At 53.7% G+C, this 22,332-nt stretch overlaps 1 protein-coding gene across 1 annotated transcript; it reads right to left on the reverse strand.

Moving 5' to 3' along the window:
- Positions 1–3,460: 3,460 nt before the first annotated feature.
- Positions 3,461–19,529, reverse strand: SLC38A7 (solute carrier family 38 member 7). The gene is made up of 11 exons (XM_075940487.1): positions 19,375–19,529; positions 15,022–15,472; positions 13,726–13,924; positions 13,260–13,404; positions 11,851–11,949; positions 9,291–9,348; positions 8,481–8,595; positions 8,042–8,189; positions 7,532–7,731; positions 5,813–5,867; positions 3,461–5,171 (listed from the first exon to the last, which is right to left on the reverse strand). The coding sequence occupies exons 2-11, from the start codon at positions 15,280–15,282 to the stop codon at positions 5,069–5,071; spliced, it is 1,383 nt and encodes a 460-aa protein (XP_075796602.1). The 5' UTR covers positions 15,283–15,472; positions 19,375–19,529; the 3' UTR covers positions 3,461–5,068.
- Positions 19,530–22,332: the final 2,803 nt, after the last annotated feature.

Raw genomic sequence — 22,332 nt, forward strand, 5'->3', positions numbered from 1 at the left:
GGTCTGCACATGGCAAAGGCTTGGAGCGCCTGGCACCTGCTGAGCTAGGCAGCGCCCTGCCCCGCGCCAACGCAAAGCAGGAGTCACTCCTGAAGTCAAACCAGTGTGAGACCAGAATCCCTGCAGGCAGCAGCCCCGCCTGGCTTGGGCTGGCAGCTGGTGCATAGCAGAAACAGGCCTGGTCCCCCTCCAGCCACAGCATCTCTGGATCCAGAACCAGTGCACGGAGCAGCGCATGGGCGTGAGGGTGTGTGTCAGTGCCTGGAGCTAGGGAAATGCCAGCATGGAAAACAAAATATGGTGCCACTCTGGAGCAATGCGCTTCCATGGGCAAAACCCACTGCTTCAGCCGAGATGATCTCAAAATCATCTCATCTGAAAGAAGTGGGTTTTGCCCCCCGAAAGCTCATGATACAGATATATTGTCTTTAGTCTCTAAGGTGCTACAGGTCTACTCATTTTTAAAGTTACAGACTAACACAGCTACCCCCTGAAACTCTAGACTAGGAATGGTTTAAAAATATAAAAGGTTCTGGTTACGAAAAATTACCACTAATTACATACTAAGCAAAATAGGGGACATGTAAATATTTGTTGCTATTGACTCTCACAAAGTATATTCACATTTTTTTTAAAAATCTAGCCAATATTTTTACTAATATTTAAGAAATGTCCTTGCTAAATATGTATAATAAAAGCTTTAATTTTATGAAAACACCATTAGAAACAAGATGTGGACACTTGTTCTGTAATGGATAACACCCTGTTCAATAGCTATGACTATTACATTACTGTATATAGTTTATCTAAACAAAGCTCACTTTTGTGATGATTATTGGGGGTTTTTTTTGGCTAGTATTTACTCTGCCAGCATTTGTAAGCCTGTTAAAAATTGTCCTATATACAAATAGTGTAATCAAAATGCCAGCAAGGATAGCCATGAAATGGAACAACTTATAGGAGAAGCTTGATTATATTAATAACTATCTTATAACCAATTATATGAACCATTTTTCATAGGGGGGAAAAAATCATACAAAAGTAATGATGAACAAGTTCGTGTCCTGTCACTTGCTAATGTCTTCACAAAATGAAAGTAATAGCTTTGTTTTTGTCGGTGATGGTGGAGTCCTCTGGCTACCAATAACTAAAAGTATGTTTCAGAGCCCAGGTCAGTTTACTCAGGATCATGGAACTATCAAATTGCAATGCAGCCCTTCCAGTAAAATCCCTAGCCCCTAAGATCACAGGCTCAAGCCCACCTCCCAACAACCCACATCATCCATCACCTCTGCAAATAGGGGCTCCTCTGGGATTTCAAATGGGATGTCTCTGAAGCTTGGGACCCACTTCCTCTACTAGAAGACGTCTCTCCTGGGTGCAGTGCATTATCCTTTCCAGTGGCACCAAGACCCATACAGATAGGTAAGGCTGTAGAGCAGACTCATTGTTCTAACAGCTAGCTTTTAGCTCGTGCAGTAGAAGAGGGAGGGAGGGCAATAATTTTTAAAAGGGGGCCACTTCAGAAATTTCAGAAGTGACCCCAGGCCACCCTGGAAGGAGCAGAACCTTGGACAGAAGGGGTGGGGCCAGGAGACTTCTTGTGCTTTCCCCCAAAATGCTGATTGGCCTGGGGTGGGGGAAATCTTCCCCTTCCCTCCCCTGTCCCCTAGAAAGAAAGGTCAGCTGTTTTAAAACAGCTGGCAGTTCCCTCTAGGCACCCAGTGGGAGGAGACCTCACGCGCTCCCCAAGCCAATCAGGGCCAAGGGAGCAGACAAAGTCTCCTGGTCCCCACAAGAGCGTGCAGCGTCTAGAGATACATGCCAGCTGCTTTAAAACAGCTGGCATGTTTCTCTAGCCATTGTGTGCCCCTGGTAGGGTGGGGCCAAGACACGAAAGACTTCGCCTGTTCCCCACCCCCAGCATGGTGGGGGCAGCAGGGCGGCCGCAGGCCCACTTCACTGGCTTGGTGGGCCGAATCTGGCCTGTAGAGGGCCCTTTGTCCACTGCTGCAGTAGAGGCTCCTGTGCTGGGCTCCAGAGGTCCCAGGTTCAATTCCACCCACAGGTGACCAGTGTTACACCTGCATCCCCCTCTCCTTGGAAGGCACCCACCCCATCCAGCAAGTTGCTGCTGTTGCCGAATGCACTTTAAAAAGCTTCCAACCCCTCCTCCAGCACAGGGAAAGCAGAAGTAGCCATCTGTCTGTAGGGAGCTGTGCTCATCACACCACTACCCCAGGCCTGCCACTGTCAGCAGGAGGCAGCTGTGTGTTTGAGCATGACAAAGGGAGTTGGGAGCACAAGCCCTGTTGACTTTCAATAGGACTTATGTGTCTAAGTCACTCTTGAAAAACCCAGGCTGGCCACGTGCCTAATGCAGCTGGGACGTCAGCTCCTCAGAGGTATCCCCACCCAGCAGGCTGCTCAGAGAACATGCACAGGAAGGAGGGGTGGGGAAATGTGAATTCAAGGAGCATGGGTTGAGAGGGATGGAGAATTGCCTTGTGCTGGCGCTATGGGCTACAGGTAGGGGATCCGGATGAGAGAGAATCAGGTGCGTCTGCTTTTCAATACACTGGCTCACACCCTGAGCCCCAGGAACACCGGCCGGTACCAAGCGGGGCCTCTGAGCTGGACTTTCCATAAGCGGGCGGCCAGCCAGCCCTTCCCTGGGAATGCTTAGCATGACAGCCTGGGAGCACAGCACGTGCTCCCCCTCACCCCCCGCTAGCCCCAACCAGCTCAGCCGAGCACCACCCATGCCTGTTTGTTACAGCTTTGTACACAGGATTTGAGCAATCCCCCCCCGCAGCGCGAGGCCCCAAGGGAAGAAATGCATCACGCTTATTGCCTCCTGGGCCTAGGACACCGCAGTCCCGGCTGCTTTTACCAACATACCGGCCCTTTAGGAGAAACAGAGCAGCCTCCAGTCTTTAGCCTTTACACCAAGGGCAGAGTAAGTCAACCTGCCACCTTAGTATGGAGCTTCTACAAGCCAGCCCCCCGTCTTTCACTCCTGGCCCAGCACAAGAGCAGCCAGACTGGGCCAGACCAAAGGTCCATCTAGCCCAGGACCCTGTTTTCTGACAGTGGCCAAGGTCCGATACCCCAGAGGGAATGAACAGGAGAATCATCAAGCGATCCCACCCGTCACCCAGCCCCAGCTTCTGAAATACAGAGACCCAAGCCAGGATCCCTGCAGCTTAACAGGGAGGAGGCTCTGCAGCAGAGATGATCCAGCTCCTGTAGCAATTCCTGGTTTATTAGTCACAGAGTGGCAGGTGAGAGAAGTGCACCCGCCCCTCCCCACAAGTCCAAGAGAGCATCCGGCAGTGATGAGCAAACACCTTCGGTGTGGGGGTGGAGAACCTGCAGCCCAGATCCAGCTTGTGGGGCAAGTCTCCCTTAGAGAAGCTGCCTGTATGGAGGAGGAGTCAACTGAGGCTCAGCATTTAAGTCTTGCATTAAAAAACAAACCCAGATTTTTATTTCATTTATTGTTCTACAAAACAGATCAACAGAAAAGTGTGTTTGTAAATTCTAATGAGAAGCCTTGTCCTGCCACTACAGAGTTTGCCACCCAGACACTGACCCTCTGCTAAGGCCCCCCCATCAAAATGGACAAGAAACAAGGTCAGTTTCACTTTTGTTTCTCCTCATCCACACTCAGAGAAAAGCACCAATTGCCAAGAGTAAACACATGTACAAGTCTCAGTTTGAATCATTCTAAGTGTTTAATATAATCCCCTGTGATTCTACCTTGACTGCAGCCCTTTTAACTGAAAATTATCAGTGCCACCCTGCAAATATCTGTCCTGGAAGAACAGGATTTGAAATGACAAGAGACTTTGGAGACTCTGAACCTTTCAATCTATCAATAAGTGTGACAGAGTCATAGCACCCTCTCTAGACAGCAATCAAGCCCCCACATATACAATGGTTTTGTAAACTTCACACTGCTTCCTTAGTTCCTAGTGGCGGGCAGGACAAATGTGCTTTGTTAGACTTTCCCCTGGCCCTGTTTCCACCCAATCACAAAGAAGCAGAAAAGTGCTTGATACAAAAACAGCCAATCCGCAGCACCTTCCGGTAAAAAAAAATGTAAACCAATCAGAGGCCGGTATGAGGAATTCCCCGGTACACATAAGCAAGACCAACACAGAACAAAACAATGGCAGAAATTTTTCCTATAGAAACTAATTTGACAGCCTAGTCCAAGAAAGGAATGTAATGGAGGGAGGTCACCACTGAGCAAGATTGAGAAATTGCACTCAAGTGAACTCAAACTCACTCCTTTCTTCAGCTTATCTGGTATCTATTCCCTTACCTCCGAAGCACTTTTACCAGGACAGAGGCAACATCTCATCATGCAAGAATGGAGCATGACATTCTCACACAGAGGGTAAGGCCGATCATCAGTGTCCGTATTGTTTCCTAGGGGAAAATTCCTGTGGTTTTCTTATCTGAAGCTAAAAACCTAGACATGAATAATTCCTAAGTTCATAAAGCAAGGTTGCCAGTTCCCTTTATACCACAAACATTTCACCGGTAAGTTCATCATTGGAACAGGGAGCTGGTCTCCTGCCTATGACGCACTGTGAATCCCAAAAGCACTTTAGAGATTTCTAGCCAAAAGGGGTAAGAGGAATTCAGCCTGGAATCCCAACACAGAGCTCAAGGGGGGTTCTGCACAAAAGCTTCGGGCATGTCCTTGTTCGGGGGGGGGGGGGGGGGGGAAGGGGGGAGAATATCGTAATTTGCACCCCTCCCCCCCACTGGGTTAGTGTCAGATTTCTCTGTAGTGATCCTTTGTGATTACTGAGGCCAGGGAGCCAGAAACAAAACCCGGACTTGTTGGTGCGTTGGACGGCAAACATACTGTCATGGGAGGACTGGCTCAATGAAACAGACTCACAAAATCCCCAGCAGGAAGGGACTAGGTTCCCCTCCAACCAACTTTTAGAAAACATCGGAAGCCAAATCAAATTTCTCCTTCGACCCCAGGTGGTCCCAAAAGAAAAGCTGCTTCTAAGGCGAGCCGCAGCAACCAGTCCTGGGGAGCAAGTCAGGCCATCAGATCCACAAAGATGGCATTGGCAGTGGTTTGTCCAAAGATGAAGGCTCCAAGCGTGACCATAAACGTCCCATAGCCAACCAGTGCCCACCAACTGCGAATAAAGAATACAGAGCCGTGCGCAACGTTAGCCTTGACACTGCGCCTTGCTGTTCCCACCAGCGAGATTAAAAAACACTGGAGAGAGATTAAAAAGACTGGGACTTTTCATCTTAGAAAAGAGGAGACTAAAGTGGGGGATAGGATAGAGGTCTATAAAATCATGACCGGTGTGGAGAAAGTGAATAAGGAGAAATTATTTACTTATTCCCACAATATAAGAACTAGGGATCACCAAATGAAATGAATAGGTAGCAGGTTTAAAACAAACAAAATTTTTTCCTTCACTCAGCACACAGTTAACCTGTGGAACTCCTTGCCAGAGGATGCGGTGAAGGTTAAATCTTTAACAGAGTTCAAAAAAGAGCTAGATAGATTCATGGAGGTTAGGTCCGTCAATGGCTATTAGCCAGGATGAGTAGGAATGGTGTCCCTAGCCTCTGTTTCTCTGGAGGTGGGTGACAGGGATGAGGATTACCTGTTGTGATCCCTCCCCTCTAGGGCTTTTGGTATTTGCCACTGTCGGAAGACAGGACTCTGGGCTAGATGCACCTTTGGCCTGACCCAATCTGGCCGTTCTTATGTTCTTAACCAGGGCCCGAAGCTTGCAAAAAGGGAGGAAGGCAAATTTGTTACCTGGATGGCCTGCTTTCCGGGATTTCCGAAAGTTTGGCTTGAATCAGGCAGAGTCCTAGAGGGGAGGGAATACAAGTAACACTGAGCATCTGACTCATCCTAGTAATGGGCAGTGAGAGATTCCTGAGCAGAGATTAAACTGCCACACCCGGAAGGCAGAGGAGTCAGGAATTTCAGACACACCGGCTTTGTTATGGAGATAAGCCAGCCCCCCAGCCTCCAAGAGCTGCCCTATCAGCATTGCTAATCCATTGACTAACACAGGGGTGAGGGAATCTGGAGGGGGGCGCTTGCCTGGATCCGGCCCCCGAGGCTCAGGGCCCCCCCAGTAGGGCTAGAGCACACAAAAATCTACTAAGTTGGGCACCACTAGGCTCTGGTGTGTGAGGGAACTGTGGGGAATCTCTCTCCTCAATAGGAGCCACCTCAGCAAGGGGTGTGTGGCCCTGACCCAAAAAAGGTTCCTCAGCCCTGGACTAACAAGATGGAGGAATTCCCTCTACACCCCCCTTAAGCCCACTGCCCCCTCTACACCCCCCTTAAGCCCACTGCCTCTCCTAGCCAGGAGCAGGGAAGGCCCAGGAACAAAGAGCCCAGAATAAGAAAACAGGATTCCTGTGGCAGGAGACAGTGAAGGGATTCCGCCAGGCCAGGCCCTGGGTCCATTTTACTGTCTTCTCCAGGGGACTAGGGAGGGAAGGGCTCCAGCCTTATAGAAAAAGTGCTAACCCAGTGTGTGTGGGGGGAGGGGGGGGGCGGGGGGGGGGGGAGAGCAGGACTCCTCCCACACCTCTCCCCCCCAGGAAGCCTATTCAATTCAGGTCACTGACTGAAAACCCATGTAGATCCCATCCCCATGGCGACTCACCAGCATGGGGACACCCTGCCAGCTTCCCCTGGGCACAAGACCACTGCTAACGCCCTGGGGCCAAGCTTCCGGGGGAGGGCCAGGAACACGTGGGCACGGACTTTGGGCCTCCTTTGCTAGGAATTCAACCCTGGGGGTGGTCGGTCGCTGCGAGGGGAGGAGGCGGTTTGCTTGTCACTTGGACCAGCGGACTTCGGTTGTATTGACCAGGACTGCAGGGGTCTCTGGGTTTTCGCCCTGTTCCTGTCACTTGTGCCCAGAACTCTGGCGCTAAGGAGCCGTACGGTGCTCAGCCTAGTCTCTGGAGCACGGGCGGTACGTGACTCCTGGTTGGGGAAGGCTGGACGGGAGCACCTGAAGCTCCCTAGACGTGCACCACCACCCGGATCATGGCCCTGTCCCCTGCTCAGCCCCCTCCTGCCGCCCCCATCCCTGAATGGAGGAAGATGCTAGCAACAGGCAGGGGAGGGGACAGAAGGAGATGGAGGATGGGTGGGAAGAGGAGCAGCATGGGATGGGCCTCAAAGACTAGCAGGAACAGGGCTTCGGGGCAGAGCCACGACCTGGGTGCTCCAAAGGCAGGAGCCAGCAGGCCACCAAAGGAGGGACGTTGCCTCCTATCCGGGGGCTCAGCCGCCTGTTGCCTCTTCTAGCCGCTGGCCAGGCCAGTGAGATGGCTGGGGTCTGCAGAAAGGACAGCCTGCACTGAGATCTAGCGGGACCAGGTCGGCAGGAGAACTGGCTCCTGGCACCTAAACCTCCTACAGTCCCGTGAGGTGCGAGCCCAGGGCCCGATCTAGTGCTCCAGCCCGCCCCAGCGCCTCTCTGACCTGCAGCGGCGGTGCACGTACCTGGGAAGACGAAGATGAAGCAGGCCGCCAGGCCCCCAATGAGCGAGATGACTTTGCCGATGTCGGGGATGAACAAGGCCAGGAGGAGCGTCAGGAGGAACCAGCTGATGGTCTGGAGCACACGCCGGCGTCTCTCGCGCACCACATCTTCCTCCACCGCTTCCCCCTTGTAGCGGAGCCAGAGACCCTCCAGCACAGCCCTGACCGGGAGGCAGAGAAGCAGGAGCTGCCAGGGGCCCAGAGCTCACATTTCCCCTCCCAGCCCCTGGGGTTCTTCTGCCATTGACTTACGTCCACAACAGCAGGGTCTTCAGTAGCCTGGGCACAGTCCGACCTGCCTCGGTCCTTTCCTGTGGGGCTATCTAGAGTGCCGTGACATAGGGGCGGGGCCTCAAGGAGGTGGGGCAACATGAGGGCGGGGCCTCCAAAATGGGAGTGGCATGCGGGGCAGGAGAGTGTCTGTGGCCCCACCCACTTCTAAGGCGCTTCCGTCCCCCCGCTGCCTCTCACCTGCCGCAGAAGTGCAGGATGGGATAGGAGGTCAGCACGCAGAGGATGATGAAGGCCCGTGCAATGGCCACCGGGACATCATTGGAGGGGTAGGACAAGAGCACGTCCTGGTCCACGTCTGCCCCAAATGTCAGGAACCCGCAGACGCCTGGAGGGGAAGGAAAAGCCGGGGAGCATGCCAGCAGGGGGTTTGGATGACGGAGGCGGCCAGGTGTGTCCCGAGCTGGATCTGAGGGTTAGAAGTCTGCGCCTCCGCCGCCCCCATGTGAAGAGCTGACAGCTATTCCAGCCCGGGGGTCTCTCGCAGGGGGACCCGCCCTGCAGCTCCGCCTAAGGAGAAGCTCACTGTGCCCCCAGCCTGAGCCTTTCAGGAGAACGGGCGGCAGCTGCAGCGGCTGGGCCCCGGGGGCAGGCCGGAGCAGGGAGGCCATGCGCCTACCTGTCCCCGTGTAGACGAAGAGCGCGATTATCATGGCCGCCGTCACCACCGCTCCCCACGGCTTCACCGCCGGGCGCCTCAGGCTGTTGAAGACGGGCACGCTGCTCACGTGGCACTGCCAGAGACAGAGAGGGAGCATGCACGGGGCTGCCGGGCCCGGCCCTTGGCGGGACCTGCCTCAGGAACGGACCCGGGGCAGGCTGCCTTGCCGCACACTGGAGCGCGTCCCCAGGCAGGCGACCAAAGCAGGGGACGGCATGGCACGGAGAGGCGCCTGGGTTTGTCTCTGGGTGAGGGGGTCTGACTATACCTGCCCCACCCGCCAGCCCAGCACAGCGTGACGGAGGAAGAGCTCATCCAGGGGGCAATGCCTAGGAGTGTTCATCAGCCAGTCAGAGGGACGCAATTGGGAGAACAAACGTGAAATGAACGGGACTCGTAGCCTGAATCCCCAGGGAAACACCCTGCGAGCCAGGGGCTGGGGACCAATCTCCCAAGGAAGTGGGGGAAATCCCCATGAAAACTCGACAAAGCCCTGCGGGGAGCAAGCCAGCTCTGGCCACAAGAAGGAGCCTTAAGTGGAGGACAGCAGGTCACCTCCAGCCTCAGCTTTGAGAGCCGTTTTACGACACTGTTGGTTGCTTGCATTCTTCCCTGCAGGGCTTTATCCCATCACAGGCCCTAGGCCGAGGCCTTGATGGGGGCAGCAGGAACCTGGGCATTAAAGCGAGGGAGAGGGGGAACCTAAAATAATCCAAGAGGGGCAGCAGAGACGGGCATCCCCTGGAGTGCCACCCTCCCATGCCATACCTGGAATCCGAAGCAGATGGTGGGCATGGCGTTGAACACGGCCATCCAGGAGGAGGGGCTGCGGAGAGGGAAATCACAGACAGTTCACATCCTGCTGCCCACGCAAACACTTCGGGGAAACAAACAGCATCTGAAGAAGTGGGTTGCACCCACTGAAGCTCATGATCCCATCGACACGTTTTGTCTGTCTCTAAAGTGCTGCAGGACTATTTGGTGTTTTTTAAGTTGTAACTCGGCTCCCCCTCTGAAACACATGCGCAGTTGCCCTCCAGAGGGCATTTGGGGGTGCACCTTGGCATGTTCATTTCACTGCAGTGCTGCACAGCGGCCTATATTTTCACAAGGCCCTAGATTTCGGGGTGTCCCACTGGACAGCTTAATGGACCCCAATTTTCAGAAAAATGCTAAGCAGCCAGCTTCTGAAAAAAATCAGGTCTCTTTAGAAGGGCATCTCAAGTCAGGCACCCCAAAAAGAGGTGTGAGAAAGTCACTAGCCACTCTTTAAAATCTTGGCCCCGGTTTCCCTATTTAGATTGTTCTAAGAAAAAAAACCCGATACATTGCTAAGCAAATTCAAAGGCAATTAGATGATCCGGCTAGCTCTCTGTTTGGATGGTGGGTGCAATGCTGCAGAAGAAAAATCACATTATTTGACAAAACGTAACGAGCCTTCTTGTGCAAAACAGGTACAGGGGGAAGACTCAAGACTTCTTACTTCGACTCCTGGAGCTCTCATTTCACGAGGAGTAATGGAAGTCGAGGGAAGAGGGCTCTTCCTTCCACTTCCTGCTCTGTAGGCAGTGCCAAAAGCCGAGTTACGTTATTTCGACTCCAACTACGCAACAGACGTGGCTCAAGCTACATAGCTTTAGTCAGCTTTAGCCCTGCTGTGTAGATGCACCCTGACTCAAGAGAATACAAGAGAGTTCTGAAATACCATTGGAGATGGTGAACTGAATCTCTCGCTCACCCGTAAACGTGCCATAAAATACACCACATCCTAGCTACAGAGAAATGTAACAGAGGCCGGCAATTTGCTCCCCCCATAAGCCACAATATAATGTGATACATTTCATTTGACTTAAATGGATAGTTCCATTGTTAACCTCTACTTGATTGTATTGGCAGGATAAGAGAAATAACTATAGAAGAGACCTGCTGCATATTTTATCTGTTGCTGGGGTGTTCAAAACTGCCCTGCAAGGATAACATCCTATATTTTTGCCTGTTCAGAGTGACCATTTTCAGGTTCTCTCTCTAACCATTAGGAAACCCCAGCTTGCCCGTAAGTGAAGCAGCTCTTTCAAGCCCTGATGGCTCGTAAGAGAGCAGACTTGAAAACACAAAAGCCAGCAGTTACAACAGGGACAGGACAGAGCCAATACTTTGTCTACACTACCAAGTTCTGTTGCCCAAACCTGCCTTTTGGCGCCAAAACAGCGAGATCATTCACACTGCAATGAAACTTGTGTTGGGAAAAACACCCAGTTCTGGCAAAAAAAGCTTCCCCTTCTCCCCAGTAAGAGACTTTTGTCTTTTCTCCTCCTTTTATTGTGGGCAAAGAGCCAGCGTGGACTCTGCTGTTTGTTTTGGGGACAGAACTGGCTTCATGCCCGCCTTGATAGCTGTGCTCAGTGTTCTGTGATCTCTGCTGCCCTGCAGGCGTGTGCCCCTCCCCTTTCAAAGCTCCAGGAAGTGTCTGACAGCTGAGTGAGCTGCTCCATTTCGGGAGCAAAGAACAAATCTTTGGAATGATCCTGTTCTGCCTGGCTAGGAACACAGCATCAGGCAGACAGCTGCTGCCAGGGGAGGGCTGGAGAGAGAGCTGTGGTGATCTGACATTCCTTAGCCCCTAGAACTCAGAGCTGCTCGGGATGCTGCTCCAAGCAGCTGAGAATGTTCTGGGAGGATTCAAGAGAGAATCCCAAGATGCACAGGGATCAGCTCTACCTTCCCACAGCGTAGCACTATGGGATACAGCCCCACAGTGTACTGCTCACACTGTCGATGATGGTTTCCCCCAACGTGGACATGATCTGTTGAGAGTAAGTGTGAACATAACCGCCTGTGGGCACATTTGAACCGGACCACCCTCTGGCGATTTGTGTTTTGGGTCTCAACATTTTTTGTCAACAAAGCTTGGTTATGTAGACATACCCTGAGTGGTAGACATACCGGACATTTCTGCAGACTGTCATTAACACACCAACAATGTTCTCAGTGCTGCATGAATAGGAGATGGACACAGTCCCTGGCCCAAGGATCTTAATCTCCCAGGACACGATACACAGGCAGACTCACAAGGAAGCTAGAAGGTGCTCTCTCCCCTCCAGTATAACACTGGGGCAGACGAGGCATCTGGTTATCGGGCATTAGTGTTTACACACGTTATGGAAGTGGCTTTAATTTCCCTCGGCGGGATTGGAATAAGGCACTTCAATTAAAAGCAATCCATTGGTAAGTTTTAGTTCAAAATGTTCCTAAACATCCCTTCATCCCCCGATCTCACTGATGGCCCAGCAGAGTCCGGTTTTGAAGCGTGGGCGCCGTTCTTGCCTACCGCGTGGGGATGTGCCCCGGCGTGATCTCCTTGTCAGGCCAGATGTACTTCAGGATGACGACGGCAGTGACGTACCATGTGCCAATCACGCTCAGGGAGCTGTAAGAACGATTAGACAGATGACAACACGGCCCCTCATCTCGGCTCCCTCTTATTCCTTGTTCAGAGCCTCTCGGAGGAGAGCCAGTTGAGCTTGGACAGGGACTTCTTCCAATGGCTTCTCCTGCTCCCCAGTACGTCCCCCTGGCTCTCCCAGCAGGCCAAAGGGAGCTGATTTTAGGGCCGCAATATCACACACTGCCCACACAAACATGTCCCCAGGAGGAGAGAGTTAAAGAAACCCCTGACACAACCCAGTCCCTGTTTCTCTACACTCTTCTCCCCCCCCCCAGCCCAGCCAAGGTGCCAGACACCCATAAACCCCTCCTCCCAGAGCTCCCCAGCCAATACACCGAGTTCCTCCCACCCCAGGCCTAACCGTGGGGCTCGCTAGCCCAGACACTCGTCCCCCCCCACCCTTCCCAGCCCAGACACCTACCCCCGCTCCTCCCCCAGAGTCCCGGGGCGTAAAGGAAGAAACAGCCTGATGTTCAGTGCCAGGCTTGCTCAGGGATTCCTGCCTGTCAACCTCTCCTTCCCCCGGAGCATGCTGGGAAATGCAGCTGCCAGGAACCTTTTGGCTCCTTTCTGAAATCCAGCAGCGTCTGCTCCGTAGCCCCTAGAGCCAAGCAGCAGCACTGCAGCCTATGGGGGGGGGGGGGGGGGGTGCTGCGTGTGCAACTTTCATTTCTGCAAAGTTCTGCAGAATTCCCCCCGGAGGACACCATCGATCCAGCTCCTCCAGCGGTAGCCGTAGAGTAGGCCAGCCACCAACGGCCACTGACTTGCTAACCAGAGTATCTCCTGCTGTCCAGCCCTGCTGTGAGCAATCAGCAGTTAAAGCAGCAGATGCCCGTAAGAGCCAGTGCTAGCTCTGGGAACTGACACACATGCAAAGGGAAGGGTTAGCAGAGTCTATGACACCCCATGGGACCGTTGTTCCCAGGGAGAAGTCAGAGACCCAGGGAACCCACGCCTGTCACCCTAGGGTCCTGCTAAGCTTGGTACAGAAGAGCTGGAGAAATTAGTGCTTGTGATATAGTGCCCCAATAGGACGCTTTTCATACTAAGACATGAAAGCCTTTACACCCCATTTTACAGGTGGGGAAACCGAGGCACGGCGGTGCTGCGACTCAACCCACGGTCACAGAGATTATTAGCAGAGCCAGGACTAGAACCCTGCTCTGCTCGATCCCGGTCCTGCACCCAGCTCGTTGGTTCCATCTCAGAGAGCGACTGAACGCTGGGCAGGGCCTCCTGCCTGCCCTCCCACCCCACAGCTCCTGGTGTGGCTTTCCCCAGCCACCCACCTGGCGTATTTCTGGAAGCCAATCTCCTTGGGGATGGAGAGGGGCAGGATCAGCAGGAAGGCCGTGATGCTGATGGTGAACTTGCGGTCCGCATACCAGCAGCTGCCCTCTGCCCCCTGCGGCTCCTTCATCAGTGCAGCGATGACTGAGGAGGAGAGAAGGGCAGAACGGGGGGTGGGTCAGGGCCCAACCGAGCCCCGGCCAACTTCCTGCGAGGGGGTGGAGCTCACACTCTGGCCAGGGAACGTGGGGGAGGACGAGGAGCGGAGGCTGCTCTGAAACAGAGGCAGGGAGCTCCTGGAGCCCTGCATGCTGGAGGAAGGCTGCAGCGTTGGGTGGCCGTCCACCTGGGGCCCAATATAGGCTGCCTGGAGGGGCATGGAGACCGCCCAGCACATGCAGAGAAGCAGGCTCCTTCTTCCACACGCCCTCTCCCCTCCCTCCCAGGGCTGCCCTGAGCACTCACTCTTGTCCTGCTGGTCCCCGATGATGATGAGGAAGGCGATGCAGGTGCCGAAGGTGTAGACGGCGATGGCCACCTCGCAGAGCACCCCGGGCACCTTGCCGCACACGGCCCACACCACTTCTTGGTAGGTGCGCTCGTTGCTGGCCCGCGAGCAGTACGCCAGGATCACCAGCCCGCCGATGATGAACACCAGCAGGGACTGCGGGAAGCGCAGGGCGGTCAGCGCATCGGGGCCTCGAGCGCCCATGGCCCAGCCCACCCGGACAGACGCACCCAACCCGGGGCCTAGCAGCTTGCTCTGGAGAAGCGAGTGGGATTGTTTGCCAGGACGATGCTGCACGACAGGGATGTTAGCTATCGGGTGAGTGAAGAGTCCAGTAACCGCAGGAAATCTGAGCCGTTACGCCAGATAGTCCCTGGGGGCAGGGCAGCAGCCAGCGCACTCCAGCCCCGCTCCAGGGGAGCCCCTTGCCACTCCGCACTGCTGCCTCTCTATCAGAGGCAGCAGGACGGGTGCCAGGCGGGAGGCGGTCTTCGAGTGGAGCCAGTTTAAAAAACCAGCTCCCTGCACGGCCCGGCTACCTGCTGCTGCCTCTGATACAGAGGCAGCAGTGCAGGGTGGCAGCAGCCCCTGTCCGCGGTGGTCCAAGCTCCCCATGGACAGAGGCTGAGCAGCCTCTATCCAAGAGGAGCTCGAACCCCCCACAGACAGGGGCTCTTCATGGCAGCCTCCCCTGCTCCCGCCTCTGATAGAGGGAGCAGTGTGGGGGAGGGAGGGGAGGCGGCACCGTGAAGCTGGTGCTGGGGGGAGTGAGGGGGGGGAGAGGGAGGCTTTTAAGCTGGCTCCCCCCAGCACTGGCTCCTGCTTTACACCCCCCCCCCCCGTAGGAGGCAGCAAAGGGGGGGTAAGTCTGTGGAGCCAGCACATGCGGGAACCTGGCTTGAAAACTCCCTCTATGTATTGGCTTCAGCCTGCCTCCCTCACCCTCCGTGCAGCTGCCTCTCTATCAGAGGCAGCAGCGGAGGCTGGTGGGTCCGGTGCTCATGGGGAGCCGGCTTTTAAGCCAGCTCCTCAGAGGCACCAGCTCCCGCTCCTCACCCCTTGCTGCCTCTGTCCGAGGCAGCAAGGAGGGAGGGGGGAAATGCGAGTCTTCGACAAGATTAACCAATAAACCCAGGCTCATCGGATAACTAACCGCATCGTCGACTGCACGTGACATCCCTACGATGCTCCGTGCTCTCTTGCAGGGACGCCCAGGCCACCGATAGCCCCTCCCCCACGCCCGGCGGACTCACCATCTGCAGCGCGATCCCTGCTGCCACGCCGCCCGCCGTGCTGAAGGCCGCAGGGAAGTTGAGCAGCCCAGCCCCGAGGGCGGCGTTCACCACAATGAAGACGGCCCCGAGGGTGGAGGTGCTCCCCGCGCCAGGTCCCTGCCCCTCATCGCTCTTGGGCCCTGTCTCCACGTTGGGGCTCTGCAGCAGCCTGGCCCGCTCCCCGGCGTCCGCGCTCCAGTCCCAGTACTCACTGTTGATCCCCACATTGTGCTGGGCCATGTCTCCGTCCGGCAGCACCCTGCCCGCTCGCCGGGTCCCCTACCGCCTCATCCCCGCCCCAGCCCACAGACACTCCCTCCGGCCCAGCCTCCTCCAGGTCACAAAGCAGGCAGACCCATTCTCCCGCTTCTGGCGCTGGGGGCCTCGGCCGAATGGCCCCAGGCACAGAGTTCAGGCTCCTTTTCTGCACCTAGAAAAGGAGCAGAGGGGAACATCACCACCAACTGGATGCAAAAATAAACCTGCTGGACCAACACTCCTCTTCTGTCCTAACAGCTATTGCACAACGTAACCTCTCATCGACATGGACATTGCATCACGGGTGTGTTGTGAGGAGCAGGAACTCGCACTGGGACCTCCGATTCTTCCGGCCTGAGCTGGACAGCCCAGATCCACGGTCAGCTAGGAGTCGTGGTGCAGCTCTTGGCTTGCGCGAGCTGGATTTTTGGACGTCATCGCAACTGGTCACCTTTGTCTCAGCTGGCAGAGCCTGGGGTTGGACGGCCAGAGAGCGCCTCTCCATCTCCGAACAATTGCCCCCCCCTCGGTCAGAGACCAGGCAGGGTGGCGGGTGGGTGCACGGAGGAAGCTACACTGCACCGGTCACGCGACTCACCAGAGCGTCAAGCCACAGGGCTGTGAAGCCGCGGCCTCTTGATGACAACTCATTCAAACACTGCATTTCAAAGCCAGCTTCCTTATTTCCACCCCACGTTTCTACAAACGCAGCAAAAGCCCTTGTGTGCCTTTGGGACAAAGTTCAGGGCAAGCCCGGACGAGAGGCCAGCGGGGTCTGTCTGCTCATGTCATGCTGAGCGGAGGGAGCGCCTCTGAACGCGTGGGGGCGGTGACAGCCACCTCTCCCACAGGCAACTCACCCTTTCCCATCCTGGGCGGGCCAGAATCTAAGAGGGGGGCCCCGTGTGTCTCCTCTGCTCAGCACCTTCCCTGCCCCGCATCCAGCTTGGGGCTACCAGGCTTGCCCTGCCCCACCAGTTACCTGCAGGGTGTGGGTACGGGAAGGTGAGGTCTGTCCCTCTGCTAGGACGCGTTCAGCTGCTCTCCCTGGCAATGGCTGGTCCCACCCCTTCCGTTCCCCACCGAGCCCCAGGGTCGAGGTCAGGGTCCGAGCATTTCAGGGAGCTGTGAGATTCTTTCCCTCACCCCTGGCAAGTGAAGAAGAAATCCGGAGGGGCACTTGACTCTCCATGCATCAGCTTTCCACACTCATCCCAAAAGGACACCGCTAAGTCATTGCTAGTTTGGAGATCCCAACTTTTGTGGAAGACCCTCAGCTCTGGAGCTCAGAGATGCACAAATCTATGAAATCCTCCCCTTATGCTAAGAGCTATTGCCCGTGCTCAAAGGGGAGATGCCAAAGACAGAGGCAAGAGATGAGACTGTAAGCTCCTTGGGGCAGAGAGCATCTTTCTGGTCTGTGTTTGTACAGCACCCAGCACAAAGAGGCCTCAATTCACTTCTAGGGCTCCTAGGTCTACAGTTCAGAAAATCCACCCCCTCCCCACCGACTATCTCCCTTTTCTCTTCACTCCCCCTTCCTTCCACCCAAATCTCTAAACCCAAACAAAGCAAATTTGAAAAACAAAACAAAACCCACAGCTCTTCGACAATTTCCTTTTTAAAAAAAACAGAGCACGGTTTTCACTGCATGTCAGATGGTGAAGATGGAAAGTGCAGAAGGCATTTAATTAAAAGCACTCAATTTGGGAATAAAATATGTCAGTCACAGATTTTTTTTTTTTTTAAATACCCTGAAGCTTGTCAGAGATTTATCTGCAAACACTTTGTAGTAAGAGCAAGTCAGCTGTCCTGCTGAATACAACGTTAATTGTTAATGGAATTCATGATTCAGCTCATCTCTGATTTACATTTTCTTCATCAGGATTTCTAAAATAACTTTATATTTTAAACATACTCTTAAGCCTTCATAAAGTCATCCTTCCCGATTACTACGTATTAACTCAATGAAATAAAGACATTATTTTAAATTAATTGGTCACAGAGGTTTAGTGCATTCATGACCACGTTCATAGCTTTTAGAAAAAGGAACGCTAATTTACCTTGTGTGATCACCATAACAATAGATCTATTTATGAAATTTCATCAGCTTCAAAAAGAGGTTTCCAAAGATTTTAGGAATAACAAAGAATTTTTATCTCTGACTGCAAAGAGGGCTTCACATGGTATCTTTATACTGTCCTTCATCGGCCCCACACACTTACCAGATTAACCTTTACAGTATGAGGCAAGTGATACACCACTACTTCTACCACAAAAAAGTAACAATGGGTGCACTTCAGAGTGCTACACTGCATTTATTCAGCTTATTTTTGGGCTGTTCAGGAACTAGGGAACACAGAGAGGAGCGAGGAGCAAACTGGAGTTTGCTTTGTCTTGGGATCATCAACGAACACCCAACTATTACTAAAATAAGCTTCCAGCTCTGTCACTCCAGGGTCCTACATTATGTGCAGCTCAACCTGCAGCATCAGCATTATAGCACAGGATTAGAGGAAACAAAGCTCAACCATCAAATTAGCAAGCCAGAAGTATTTCATCTCAGCCCTGTGAGCGGCTATAGATCTTTCAGGGATGGGGTTAAATACTAAGGCAGATGTCTAGTATATGCAAGTTGGGAAGGGGTCTACAGGGAAAGAGGATCCTGGGTATGGGCTGAGCAGTCCTGTGGGAGGAGCCTAAAGAGCAGCCAGGCCTGGAGGAAGCTGAGAGTTGATCTTTACGTCCTCCGCACCGTTTTTCTGTTAACAAGGAAAGTGGCTGTCTAGGAACACTACACTCAGCATAGAGGAAGTGCCTCCTCACGCAACTGAGAGCTATTTCAAACATCTCATCCCTGTGACTGTTAAGCAGATCAGGGTGAGACAGCTGATTGAGGACAAGCTCATAAGTAACTTCTATCCCAGGACATGGTTAACCAGTGAAACTCACAGATCCAGGGCAGTGCTGAGAGGAATACTTTTCTTCTGAAGCTTATTAAACCAGACACATCCCCGGACAAGACCCACACTTGTAGGGTAACTAGGAAGTTGTGAGAAGGCTCTCAGTCAATCTTTATGATTAGTATAGAACGTATTGCCATTTAAGGTTTGGAGGAAGTTTTCCCCCAGGGCCAGTCCTTGCAAGAATCATGGTAGCAGGGTGCAGAGAAGAGGGTTTCTACTGAGCTGAAGGAAGGAGCCCAGCAGATTGCCTTTGCCTTGCCTACTGCAATACACAAGCCGGCAGACCGCAGGTCAGGAATAAATGTTCTCCATTCCCGACTTCTTCCCCACTAACCCCTCAGGCAAGATGGCACAGCCCATCCGGCGTGTTAGAGAGGATCAGTCCTTCCTACAAAGCAGGTGGCATCTGCTTACAGCCAGGACAATCAAGTTTCTGGGACTAGCCGTCTGCTTTCAATGGAGGATTCCTGTGACTCCATTAAGCAGAACTACCCGACCCACAGAAACTTCCTTGTGGAGGAGTTTAACCCTGAAACGTGCTGACAACAGGGACGTGATAACCCAGGAGAGAGCCACTGCTGACAGTCACCAGAGCCCAGTCATACACAGCCTACAGTAGGAAAACGCCAGCCAGGCAAAAAAACAACCCGCCGTTTGCATGCTGGCTGGAGAAAGGGCAGCCCCGCTAGCATACAGCAAGGGGACAAAAGAACAGGGAAGGGCGAGCACAGAGCCTGCACCACGCCCTCCGTGGGTACCAGGACGGCAAGGGGCCACAGCCCCCACGGCAGCAGAGGTGTCACAGGGACGCAGCCACCGAAGCATGCAGGTGCATGGGTGGTGGCAGGGTTTGCAGCCTGGCTGTACCGCCCCGACAGGGAGATGATCCTGCAGCTGCTCCAGAGCCCGATGGGGAGAAGGCCACTGCCTGAGGGCGCCTGCACTGATGCCTACCAGGGGGTGGGAAGACGGGCTGAGCTGGGCGAGGGCTCCGGGGTGGAAACCCACCCCTGGGGGGGGGAGGGAAGGAGGCTCCTTCATACGGGCACCGCAGCCCTTTCTGGGGCTGCTCGGCTCATTCATCCACCAGCCCCCGGTGTCCTCATACCTGGGGAAAGGGACGAAAAAGCCTCCCACGGTCTCTCCTGCTTCTCCGCACCGGCTCCAGCGCCCGGGCCAGATGATTAAGCCCCACGTGCAGCCGCCCAGCGCACAGCACGCTGGGAACTGTAGTTCTCTCCCCGCCACAGCTGACTCTCAGCGGCCTGGTCCCTCCTCCACGAGTCATTTCCTGCTTGGTGGCTCAGCGTTAGCCCTTCAGCCAGATTTGGGGTTTCCTTCTGCATTCCACGGCCGGCCGCAGTGTTCCCCTGTCAGCACCATTGTCAAGCTTTCCACCCCCACCTCGCTTCCTGCAAGCCAGCTGGGGGTGGATAAACAAGGCAACTCAGGTTTCAGATCTTGCCACACAGCTGTGTGCTGAGCCTTTGTATTCATAGCCTCAGGTTTTTTGGAAGAGACTAAGTAGAATCATAGAATCATAGAACTGGAAGAGACCTCAGAAGGTCATCAAGTCCAGCCCCCTGCTCTAGGCAGGACCATTTCCAACTAAATCAGCCCAGCCAGGGCTTTGTCAAGCGGAGACTTAAACACCTCTAGGGATGGAGACTCCACAACTTCCCTAGGGAACCCATTCCAGTGCTTCACCACCCTCCTAGTGAAATAGTTTTTCCTAATATCCAACCTGGACCTCTCCCACCACAACTTGAGACCATTGCTCCTTGATCTGCCATCTGTCACTACTGAGAACAGCCTCTCTCCATCCTCTTTGGGACCTCCCTTCAGAAAGTTGAAGGCTGCTATCAAATCCCCCCTCACTCTTCGCTTCTGCAAACTAAACAGACCCAAGACTCTCAGCCTCTCCTCATAGGTCATATGCTCCAGCCCCCTAATCATTTTGGTTGCCCTCTGCTGGACCCTCTCCATTGTGTCCACATCCTTTTTGTAGTGGGGGGCCCAGAACTGGACACAATACTCCAGATGCGGCCTCACCAAAGCCGAATAAAGGGGAATGATGACATCTCTGGATCTGCTGGTAATGCTCCTCTTAATGCACCCTAATATGCCATTAGCCTTCTTGGCTACAAGGGCACACTGTTGACTCATATCCAGCTTCTCATCCACTGTAACCCCCAGGTCCTTTTCTACAGAACTACTACTTAACCGGTTGGTCTCCAGCCAAGTAGGGCAGGCCAGCTCCTCACTGACAAACACCACCCTCCTTCCCCTGCCGTTTCCCCCACCAGCTGTGGGGGTGATCCACCTGCAGTCCCCAGAGTGTACGCCCAGGTGACCACTGCCGCCCTCCACGTGCTGCCACTTTCACCTCCAGCTCCATCCTGGGCCCCTTCCCCACCCTGCGTCTGCTGCCTCCTGGTCCCCGCCTTGCCCCACCTCAAAACATACGTGCAGGCATTGGCGAGGGTGGTAGGGTCCTTGGCCATGGTGGCGGCCACCAAAATGTATGGGAAGGTAGTGTTCTCCTTTTCTCGGAGGCTTTTGCCCAGGCGGCGGTGGAGAGGGGCCTGGTGGTGGAGGGCATACATGTGCCCCTAGAGCCACTGAAAAAAAACAACCCTTTTGTAGAGGCTGGTCTATGAGGTGGGGGAGTGGAAGGGAAAGATTTGTTTAAAGTAATGGCACGATAACTTCAGAAAACTTTTAAGTTTGGTCACAAGTCTCCGCTGGCTTTATTGCAATGACTCATGTGAATGCAGGAGGCCCTCCGCTTTGCGATGGCCCAATTTATGACCTCCCACAATTATGACCTTTTCCATAAGTGCAGAACGGGCTGAAATCCCCCAACTTACAACCTTGGCCCCACATTTATGACAGCGTACGACACCTGTCGTAAATGTGGATTCAAGTTACGACACCCCCGACTTGCAACACTATCTCCGGAACCGATCGTGTCGCCAGTTGGGGGCAGCCTGTAAAATGATTTGTGTTTGCAAATTTAGGACCTCAGTGCTGAGCGTCTGCATTGCCCATTGGCTTCTATGGCAGATGTCAATGCTCAGCACCGCTCAGGTTTTTGCTCTACCCTTTTTTGTTGCACTTGGCCCTGGGCCTCATCCTCTGTTGCTCGGCAGCTTATTTGATCCGTTACAGCACAGAATATAAAATGCCACTGGATTACGGTGGCCTTCCCAGTCTCGACTACAGGGACACAAATGCTGACAGCCAGGACAAGCGAGTGGCTAACAGCTGCTCTTACCCAGCTATGCTGCTAACACCTCCAGACATTTTAAATCACCAGAGGGGAAGCAGGTAAGGCCGGAAGATGGGTAAGGGTTGCAGGAGGGGCTGGAGGATGCTAGGGGCTGGGAACGCAGGTAGACAGTGAGTTTTGATGGACCCCAGCCCCGAACCTTGAAGATTCCTGGTGCTGGAGCACCTTGGGCCCATAATACTAGCTGCCTATACACACATCCTGTCAGCTGTTATTCCCTTCAGAATGTTTCACTCTGAGGTTTGGAGTCTTGAAACCTTTCCAAGCACGGATGGAAATTGTGTCTATCTTTGTGAGTATGTACAGTAAATGGCCTTGATGTTTTCTCCTCACAGATCTCTCACACATCACTGAACATCTCTCTGGAGGCAGCAGAGGCTGGTATTCTGTAACAATCTCCCCCCTCAAACTGCCTCCTCTGGCCATCAAGTCATGTACAGGAGGCCTTTTCCCAGCACTTCTGTTTGCTCTCCAGAATACCTACCTTGTTAATAATTTGCAAGGGATCAGACAGTTTGAAAACACGCAGCTGGTGGCTAAAAATTGAACAAAATCCCTTAGGGCTGGTCCACACACAGAGTTTTCATTTGGTTTCATCAAATCCGTTCGGGAACAGAAAGCCTTAAAACAGTACATCACTGGTATGGAGGCAATTGTACCAGTATAGAAGTTCTTGGAGGAAACCATTTTGAAAGCTATCTATCAGCTTCAAGGAAACAACTGTTATTTGCTTGCCTGAATACAGATTCACAGATTTAGAGATCCTAGCAGGCA

Source organism: Pelodiscus sinensis, chromosome 12 (genome assembly GCF_049634645.1).
Source record: "Pelodiscus sinensis isolate JC-2024 chromosome 12, ASM4963464v1, whole genome shotgun sequence".
Lineage (NCBI taxonomy): Eukaryota > Metazoa > Chordata > Testudines > Trionychidae > Pelodiscus > Pelodiscus sinensis.